General features: G+C 42.8%; 1 protein-coding gene across 1 annotated transcript; it reads right to left on the bottom strand.

Moving 5' to 3' along the window:
• Window positions 1-582: 582 nt before the first annotated feature.
• On the bottom strand, window positions 583-8,929 carry GZMA (granzyme A). The gene is made up of 5 exons (XM_047731662.1): window positions 8,810-8,929; window positions 6,132-6,270; window positions 3,587-3,728; window positions 3,117-3,386; window positions 583-940 (listed from the first exon to the last, which is right to left on the bottom strand). Exons 1-5 carry the CDS (start codon window positions 8,877-8,879, stop codon window positions 779-781), a joined length of 783 nt encoding a protein of 260 aa, XP_047587618.1. The 5' UTR covers window positions 8,880-8,929; the 3' UTR covers window positions 583-778.
• Between the last annotated feature and the right edge of the window lie 1,126 nt (window positions 8,930-10,055).

Genomic DNA, 10,055 nt, shown 5'->3' with positions numbered 1-10,055 from the left:
CCATTGTGTTGGCTGGATCCACCCAGGCTCAGGGTTGAGGAGAACCAAGAAATCACCTAGATAATCAAAGGCTTCTATGCAAACCCATGAGAGAGGAGGCTGACTCTCTGTTGTATACTTTTCTTGTCTGCCAAGGGCATCATTTCTGTCCCGTAAAATTTTATTTTCTATTTCTTACTTGCTTTTGGAAAACACGGTGAGACACTGCCCCGTCTACTTCTTTTTTGGACTCAGGTTTTTGCAGAGAGATGGATAGATTGATAGATAGCATGTGTCGATGTGGAGCAATGGCCTTAGAAGGGCAAAAGCAATTCCTTTTAAACCCAAATGCTCCACTGGCTGTTCATGTTTCCTGTGGAACTGCTGAGCCTGTCACTAGACAGACCTGACCTTATTGTCCCTCCTGCTGGGCCCCATTTAGACAGTGAATAATTCAAGGAAAGTATGTATGTCACTTGATGCATGGTTGACCCTGGTGACATTGGCTCTCTCGTCTCTCTTGCAATATCTGTAAGGTTGTCATATTCCTCTCCTTCCCCTTGCCAGTGCAGATCTGCCCACTGAAGGTATAGGAGAAATGGATACAGTTCCGCAAATTGATTTTATTTATGATAAGATTAAGAAGTCACAGCAAGTGCCCACCCCATAAATGGTGAATCACAAAATTCCACTCCTGAAACCAATACTACACTATATGTTGACTACCTGGAATTTAAATAAAAATTCGAAACGAACAATGAAAAAAGAAGTGACAGCAAATGCACTGAAGTACAATTAGCTAAACAAACCCTTTCATAGTCGCAATTGTCCAGTTGAGATGCTTCTGTGAGAGAAGAGTATAGACGCCAGGTCCTCGAGGGTCTCCACATTTTCCTGGAAGGCCAAAGGCAGTAATGCCTCTAAAACTACCCTCACATATCAAAGGACTTCCAGAATCTCCCTGGGGGAAAACAGGAAAGGTAATGGGGATCAGTATGGAATATGTTCACTAGTGGGATGGAAAAAATTCCATTGAACGTGGAACATTCAATGTGAAGTTAAGACAATCTTGATCTAAATGAAAATAAGTGCTTAAAAGTCCCAAATGTTGGGGCACCTGGGTGGCTCAGCTGTTAAACATATGCCTTTGGCTCAGGGCATGGTCCCAGGGTCCTAGGATCAAGCCCTGCATCCGGCTCTCTGCTTGGCGGGAGGCCTGCTTCTCCCTCTCCCACTCCCCCTGCTTGTGTTGCCTCTCTCTCTGTCAAATATAAAATCTTTAAAAAATTTTTTAAAAAAGTCCCAAATGTTTGGAAATATTTTAATATTTTTAAATTGGCTTGTTCAATTTATTTATAAACCAGTGAACATGCAATAAAACTTGTATTACTGCTCATGTTATCCACCAATTTTGAGACTGATTCTGCTTTAGAAGGGAAGCCCTCCTGTTTGTCATTTTCTTAAAATGCTTAATAACGCAAAGGGTAAAACAGTCAAATGCAGATGGGATATTCAGGCAAAGAGGCATCCTGTCTTCTAGTTTTATAAGGCATCATGTCTTCTAGTTTCTCTAGCATGTAACTGTTTTCCTAAAGGAGCAAAACCAAAGCAACTTTCCCCTTCGTCCTGTCAAATAGACAGAAATTGCTCCCCCAAGTCTCTTTGGAGCATCTGACACTAGATGGGAAATCCCAGAAACCAGTGGTCACACTTCAAAGTTAATGAACTCTGCCAACAGAGAGGCTTTACTTAGCTGAGGTCACTGCTTTATGCCTCCTGACTGTGCTACCCACTGTGTGACCCTGTATTCTCTCATGGAACTCTAGAATCAGCATATTTAAATGTATTGAGGTCTAGAGTCTGAAGTGGTCATTTCACTACTCTTGCTTTAGGGAATATCGGTGGTGCTAGACAGAAAGCTACCGAGGCATGTATATAGAGCTCTGTAAACGCCAGGCTCTGAGTGCCCAACACCTTCCCAGCCAAGTGAAGGCATCAATGATCCCTCCTTTTCAGGCAAAAACTGGGCTTATGAGTACATGAACTAAGGGAAGTGTGTGAGAGCCTGGGACCCCTTCTGGACAGGTATATTTTACATAGGGTCTGAAATTTTCATCATGAGTCCATCATAGCCAATTCTAAAGGGTTTTTGGCACTAAGAGAAAGGCAGAAGGATGGCTAAGCTTTGACCCTAGGGTGGCAGTGGAGAGGGGACAGGCATGCTGGGACGTGGCTGTGGCCTCAGGATTCTGCATGTGTTTCCAAGGGTGGGAAGGTTCTGGGTTTCTGGATTGCCAAGATGGTGGATGAAGGGAGGGGAGGAGAGAGAGCAAAGGAGAGAAAGTGGAAAGGTGCAGAGGACCAATGTCATCTCTTCCTGGGATGTGCCTAGCCATGGTCCCAAAATGAAGCCATTCAGATTCTACAGATGTTTAGCCAAGCTTCTGGAAAGAACGGAGACACCTGGATCTCTCAGTCTCGGATTCAAACTCCCAGACCACCTACACTGCAACTGCTTCTCTTCAGAGGAGGCTCTACAGGGTCTTTGGGAAAGGTGAGAAATGATAAACTCAGAGCTTAAAACTTTCTAAGGTGTCTCTGCTACTTATATCTTTAAGCAGAGCCCTGTCCCACTGCCTCTCAGGGGACTCTGGGATGGAGACTTGCACAGTCTCTGGATGGGTCACATTTGGAATTTGCTTCCTGGGGACTGAGCTTGGCTCCAGGAAGCAGCAGAGTCTGGCCAGAGATCCTTAGTCAGGCTTGGAAAGGACAGGCATGTCAGACTTGCTAGGTTAAGTGACAGTGAATTTTGGGGGGAGTACTGAGGTGGGGAAAAGGGCATTGAAGTCCTTAGAGGAGTCCTGACTTTAGCTTTCCTGGATGTTACATATTTTCAAATTGAGATCTGTATATGTTTATATGAAAAATGAGAACAAGTTTCTGATGAATGACTTACATGAGCTTACATTGATTTATTTGGGATTTTATCAAATTTCTGTTAAAAAAAAAAACAAAAACAAAACACTCGGACCTTGCAGAAGCCAATGCCATGACAAGACAAAGCCTCATGTTACAGGTTCTCTATCTGCGGGACTTACTCCAACAGCTAACACGTGGGACCTTATTTTACTTACATTGCACGAGTCTTTTCCACCTTTGAGGCTGCCAACACAGATCATATTCAGTCCAATCACAGGATTATAATTATAGTGCTTTTCATCATTGCAGATTCTTCGATTTATGACGGTGATATTGACTTCTCTGAGGGTGTCAGACTGAGAGGAGTTATTGTGAATGCTTCCCCAGCCTGCAACTCGACACGTGGTTCCTGGTTTGACATCATCCCCGTTCTTAGGGAGAGGGAGGATACTCACATTTTTATTAATTTTTGCTTTTTTGTTCAGCTGTTAGAAGACAAGCATGAAGACTTAACAAAATAAGATCATTTAAATGGTCCTATTTTTACTTAAATTCTAGCCCCACCTTCAAGGACCCCATTATGTAACTCTTGTCTATAGCCACAGAGCACCAAGGAAAAAGTTTCCACGGAGGCAGCCAGATGGTAGGATGTTCTGTGACTGTGAAGTCTATCAGAGGTACATACCTGTAAAAGTTTCAGATCCCCCTCATGTGTGTGCGGGTCAAAGCACGGATAAGGAAACTCTTTCTTAATAGACATTATCTGTTTTTCTGACTCCCTCTTGGTTATTGAGTGGGCTCCAAGAATGACCTGGGAATTTTTGTTCCTGGAAACAGACACGACACTGTTAACTGGGTTTATTCTTTATATTAGGAGCTCAGCATATTATATGATCCGCTTTACTGTCTCATTTGTCAATCTACTTTCTGTGGCAATACTTGTTTGTGGCTGAGAAAGAAAAAAAAAGTGTAGTTTAAAGAATAAAATAATTGTTTATGAATCTGTCATCATCACCACCAGCTTCTTTGCAACACACTAAACTAGGTCTGCTGAAAAACAACAAGAGAACTCCACGGCAGCTAAGCCAAGGCTTGGGATCTTAGGGGTTAGGGTTTTAGTGCCCCCTCACCCTCCTTGAGCTGTGGTGGAGAATCAGGTTGCAGAATCAGGTTGCAGAATGCTGGAAAACAAAGATCTCAGGGGTCTAGAGATGGAAGCAAAAGGCACTCAGTAATTGTAGAGGAATGCACTGAAGGGATCTTTGTAAGAGAACAACAAACTTAAAAGGGAAAACTTTCAGAATATGATTGCTCCATGAACCCTATTTGCATGGCACTGAGTGTGTGTATATTGGGGGGATGGTGATCTGAAGCAGGGACCCAGGATCCTTTCTGTTTTTTTACTCCCTGCAAAAGGTTCATTTTGATTGATAAAATAAAAATACTCAGGAGGTGCCTGGCTGGTTCAGTAGAGCCTGTGCCCCTTATCTCAGGGGTATAAACTCAAGCCCCATGTGGAGCCTGGTCCTACTTTAAAAAATGCTCTCTGGTGTATTAATGATTAAGGTTATCATCATTCACAGCGTAGTGTAAATGAAACCAACCAGATGGTCACACTGTCATTTTTCCATTACATCAGTTGATATGAGTATCACTTAAGAAACTAGAACTGGTTTCAGTAGAGCACAACGAATGATGAAATGTTCTATACATCTGCCTCATTCAAAATGGTAGCCACTAGCCACCTGTGGCTAGCAAGGACCTGAAATGTGGCTAATGCCACCAAGGAAATAAATTTGTAATATTATTGAGCTTTAATTTAAATTCATAGAGCCACATGTAAATTCATGTAACCATATGACAGTGGCTACCATATTGGACAGCCCAAGTTTAGAGGCTTGATTATGAGAATGGAAGAAAGACCAGGCCTGGAAGAGCTCTGAAGGTAGTAGTCAGCGGGGGTTAAGAGATGGCTGAGATATGAGAGATAGTCAGAAAAGGAAGAGGGAAAGTATTAGGAGCAAGCTTTCTCTACAAATCAAAGCCTCAATGAGATACCACCTCACACCAGTCAGAATGGCTAAAATGAACAAGTCCGGAAACAACAGATGGCGAGGATGCGGAGAAAGGGGAACTCTCCTACATTGTTGGTGGGAATGCAAGCTGGTGCAGGCACTCTGGGAAACAGTATGGAGGTTCCTCAAAAAGTTGAAAATCGAGCTACCCTATGACCTAGTAATCACACTACTGGGCATTCACCCCAAAGATACAAATGTAGTGATCTGAAGGGGCACATGCACCCGAATGTTTATAGCAGCAATGTCCACAATAGCCAAACTATGGAAAGAGCCTAGTTTTCCATCAACAGATGAATGGATAAAGTAGGTGTGGTATATATATATACAATGGAATACTATGCAACCATCAAAAGAAATGAAATCTTGCCATTTGCAACAATGTGGATGGAACTAGAGGGTATTATGCTGAGCAAAATAAGTCAGTCAAAGCAAGACAATTATCATACAATCTCACTGATATGAGGAATTTGAGAAACAAGACAGAGGATCATATGGGAAGGGAGGGAAAAATGGAACAAAATGAAACCAGAATCGGAGACAAACCATAAGAGACTCATTATCAGGAAAAAAAACTGAGGGTTGGTGGAGGGATGGGGGGTAAGAGGGGAGGGGGTGGTTGGGTGATGGACATTGGGGAGGGTATGTGCTATGGTGAGTGCTATGAATTGTGTAAGACTGATGATTCACAGACCTGTACCCCTGAAAAAAATAATATGCTAAATGTTATTTAAAAATATAAAAAGAAAAAAAGAAACAAGCTTTCTACTTGACTGTTGAGCTCAGGCTTCCAAGGGGACACTTTAGTTTTACCCTTTCATACTGTGGTTAATTCTCTCTAGTCATGAAGTCAAGACCAGAAGCAAAGGCTTGCAGCGCTCAGAGCTGGTAGCTCTAGCTGAGTATGACAGCAAGCATATTGGTGCCCACTGTGGATCCCCCATGGGTCTGATCCTTTGGGGCTGAGTCTGGGCTTAACTCCCTGCTGGGGTAAAGCAATTTCCCAGAGACTTAAGTGATGTGAAGATACTAACGTGAGCTTCCTGTGGTTTATTCTCTTTATTAATATTTAAAGATTTAAAGATTTATTCTCTTTATTAATATTCCCCCAAATAAGAACATCTGTACAAACATTTTTAGAACCCGAGCACTTACAGAACACAGTGAGCTGCAGTCAATACCCAGTCTTTTGCAACCAGAGCCCCAGCACAGATTTTTTTTCCTTTAAGTAGCACCATGTAGGGTCTTGAATGAGGAGTCACTTGATTTCCTCCAATAATTTCTACACAGAAATCTGTAAAAAGAAAAAGACAAATCCTCTCAGCGCCCACCCCAAAGAGCTCTCCCTAAAGCCATGTTCCTGAGACCACACATGCTTTTCCTGCCTGGAGAGGAAACATAGGTGACAGGTACCCCCCCACCCCCTTCACCCTCCATGGAGATGTTTGGATATCAGAATGTAAATCCCACTCCTGCTGGACTCCCTGAGAGTGTCCTGCTCTCCTTTCACCCACAGAAGCTGGGCCCTCAGCAGCTCCCGGGATTAGGAGGATGGAAATCTGCCACAACCGCGGAGGTCGGGTCGGTCGCAGTTGCTCCAAGAGATGCTAGTGATGATGACCACCTTGAGGGCACTCCACCCTCCTCCCTTCTGGCTGAGTACTGATCTGGGGAAGCAGAGCAGCCTTTAGAAGCCTGAGATTGCCTTTCCGTCCTTGCCAAAACACACGGCTCACAAACCGATAGAGTGCCTTTAAGCTGTGCCCCATCTATGAGTTCTTTGGTCATTGTGAGACTTCTGTTTAATTGAAACTGTACTCTCTTGTTCCTAAATGGACAGAAGAGTATCTATTGCACCAGAGGCTCCCTCTCAACCTGCAGACTGAAACATGGTCAAACCAAAGGCCTTTTCCAAAGAGGTAGGAGAAGGAAGGAAAGAACTCTGCCTTAATCAAATTTCCATGATGACAGAGCAGGAGTAGGGTTTCATGATTACAGAAAATAGTCTTACCCACAAGAAACCCCATTCATGCTGGTTTAGCCATCTTGTGCCTTTGCCTTTGTGATACGCTTTCAGTCCTCCACCCCTGTGCCAGATGCTGTTGGACTCTTCTAAAATACTTCTGACCACTGGCTGAGATTCAGTGGTTTCTCCTTTAGGGCAGAGTGCCTGTTACCCCATTAATAAAGCCATCTCGCTGTCAAATTCACAATCAGATGCAGATGGTGAGAGTGAGGGAAGGGGAAGAGAGTGGTTCCAAGGGCTCTCATTTCCAGAAGTGTGTTGGGAAGCAGATATACTAGACTCTAAAAGTTAGAAGATAAGGAATTTAGAGAAATGCTGACAACTTCACCCCCATCTCAAATTTTCCTTGGGTGAGTCATGTAGGTAAAGATCCCAACGGTACATCTTTGGACCTTCTGAGCTGCAGAAATTAAAAACTCAGAAGAATAACTTCATTTTTATTTTGCAAAATCATCTGTTTGGTGAGCACAGACATAAGCTTCCAAAAAAAAAAAAAAAAAGTCAACATCTGCAACCAACCACTCCTAAAAGGGGGGTCAGGGGTAGAGTTTAGAGCAGGTGAGAAGCTTCTGGAACCTAGCAATTCTTGATCCCTCCCCAGAGTCAAAATAAATGAGAGTCTTGGGAGCTGGGGCTGGATGCAAGCATTTTAAAAAGCCCTCCAGAGTATTCTAATGTATAGGAGAGTTGAGAACCCTGGCCCAGAGCACCAAGTCTTGCTTTACTCTACCTGTTCCCTTTTTGCGCCCACATTGCTCTCTCTGACCACAGGCAACAAAGAAGAGTGGAGCAAGCCCCTCTGTTGTTTCCTTTGAAGGAAGGATATCACTGGATTTTTTTTTTTTTTTTTAATATCTGCTCTGTTTTCAATGTTACAGAAGATCTAACATGCCTGAACACAGTCCTACTATGCCAGGCTGATGGTCTGCCCACGCTTTTGACCCATATGTGTAGCAACCTTGTTATTTTAAAAATTTCTTCTCATTTTTAGGTGCAAGATAAACTTCCTTGCGGATTCCTGGCGAGACAGGTTTTTGCATGAGCCCGTGGCCACTGCTCCCACGTACAAAACCTGACAGACCTTGGGCTAAAGCCATGGCTAGTGCCTACCTGTCAGCATACTTGAGGCAGTCCTAGACCAGTCCTCACTCTCTTGAAGGTTTTCAAGGAAAAGTCTAAAGCCACTCAGGGGGTATAACCTGTCTTGTGATAATGCCATGAGCTTCATAGCGTTTGAAACTGATGCCCATGCAGCTCATATAAAACCAGTCATGTTGGTTACTACTTGGAATGCCAGAGAAGTCGCTCAATACCCCCAAAGAGTCAATGTGGGGACATTCCCAGTGACACACTAGAGAAATGATATAAATTCAAGTCATTCCTGATCTGTTTTGGGTGACAAAATCAGGGTTTTTTTTTTTTTTTAAACTTCCATTTAAAACCATCCATGTACTTTCTGCAGCAAGAAAGGCTGAACACCACTATTCCCTTCCTGAAAGATACTATTTATTTTCCTAACTCAAGCATCTTTGTTTATTCACTTATTTTGTTTATTCATTTATAAATTTTCAATTTATAAATTGTCAGAAATAAACACTGGTGGTTCCATTATTTTTTGTGAGGAAATTTTAAAGAGGAAGGAAGGATGTTTTTCCTTCTAAAATAAAGACATAGAATTCAAGGGAGAGTATTAAAGCATGGGGAATAAATATCTCCTCTTATACATAGCTAATCTTGCCAAAAGTTTGCTGAGAGTCGGCTCCATTTGCTTAATGGTTATGCTGGAAATGATGAGAAGCAGTCTTACCTCCAGGAATCAGCAGGAGAAAAACGGCAATTGAGAAAGAGGATGCCAGAAACATACAGGAGATCCTCATTGTGGCTGCTGTCCTGTCCCCACATCAATCGGCACGAAAATCTGTGTTAGCTCTTGACTAACTCCATCTATATATTGAGGGTACAAAGGATGTGGTTTTCTCTCTTTCCCAGTTCAAACTTGAACATTCAGAAATGAAACCCAAGTGAGAACAGTGAACAATTACTCATTACGAGTGGTCATGCTTTCCTTTGCTAGGACTGCTGAGGGAGGGGAGGGCCACTCTATAGTGTGGGTGGGGATGAGAGGACCCTGTTGCCCTCAGAACGTAGTACACAAGGGGAGACTCTAATGTGTTTTCACAGAAATTTGGAGGATTCTAGTTCTCATCAGCAGCAATACTATCTTCTGCTTCCACTAATGGAATCTATTAAGACTTAAATTAGAGCTTTGAAAAAAATTGATCAGCAACCAAATTTTGTCCTAGTTATCTCCTTGGGTTATATAAGGACTAATAGGCCAAGGGCAAGTGGAAATGCAGAAGGGAGTCTTCTTTATTAGTAAGCTCCTGCCTAGATTTTTCGTTCCCCACTTTGTGGAAGATTATTTATCGTGCTCCTACCTGAAGTCTGTGGCAGGTGTGAAGACAGAGGGAGTGGGGATAGGGAGTGTTGGCTGTCTGTGTTTCCACAGACAGGTGTATTTGATTACACACCTTGAGATACAGGAAAGATACTGAGTTTCCCCTCCCCCCACCTTCATTCCTCCCCTCTCTTCTTTCCTCCCCCACCCACTGTATCCTTCCCTTTCTTCCTTCTTTCTGGATTTAGCTAAAGAAGGAAAATGTAGTCAGACATGGCTATTTTGTTCTAATATTGAGAAACGTTTTTGTTTAAGACAGGTGAACCTCAGTCCCTCAAGGAACAATATTCAGTACACTTTCTATTAGAACTGTTTTATGATCCCTTCTGAGCTGAGGATGTGGTCTTAATACACATGGTCGTATGTTCTTTCAGGATGTTTGGTGTTACACCAACCATCCCCAGAGTTAACATACTGACAACTTCAGACCTAGTGGTTTGTTTCTCAGAAATCACATGACCTTCTAAGGGAACCCTACTGAGACCCCTATGTTTCCTTTTCCCTAGATATTACTAGTCCATCAAAGGTTAATCATTTTCAGTAAATAGCAGTGGGATACCCAGCCTCCAGTTCTGACAAGTAATTTTAGTGCAAA

The sequence above is a fragment of the Lutra lutra genome, chromosome 5, assembly GCF_902655055.1.
Source record: "Lutra lutra chromosome 5, mLutLut1.2, whole genome shotgun sequence".
Lineage (NCBI taxonomy): Eukaryota > Metazoa > Chordata > Mammalia > Carnivora > Mustelidae > Lutra > Lutra lutra.
This window is presented reverse-complemented; position numbering and strand designations above follow the sequence as displayed.

What these genes read in the sequence shown, in the direction of transcription:
- GZMA (XM_047731662.1), bottom strand. Translation starts at nt 8,879, where the DNA reads ATGAGGATCTCCTGTATGTTTCTGGCATCCTCTTTCTCAATTGCCGTT. An exon ending in TCTCCTGCTGATTCCTGGAG is followed by an intron (nt 6,271 to 8,809) that starts GTAAGACTGCTT and finishes TTCTTTTTACAG; the next exon opens with ATTTCTGTGTAGAAATTATT. An exon ending in ACTGCAGCTCACTGTGTTCT is followed by an intron (nt 3,729 to 6,131) that starts GTAAGTGCTCGG and finishes GTCTGTTTCCAG; the next exon opens with GAACAAAAATTCCCAGGTCA.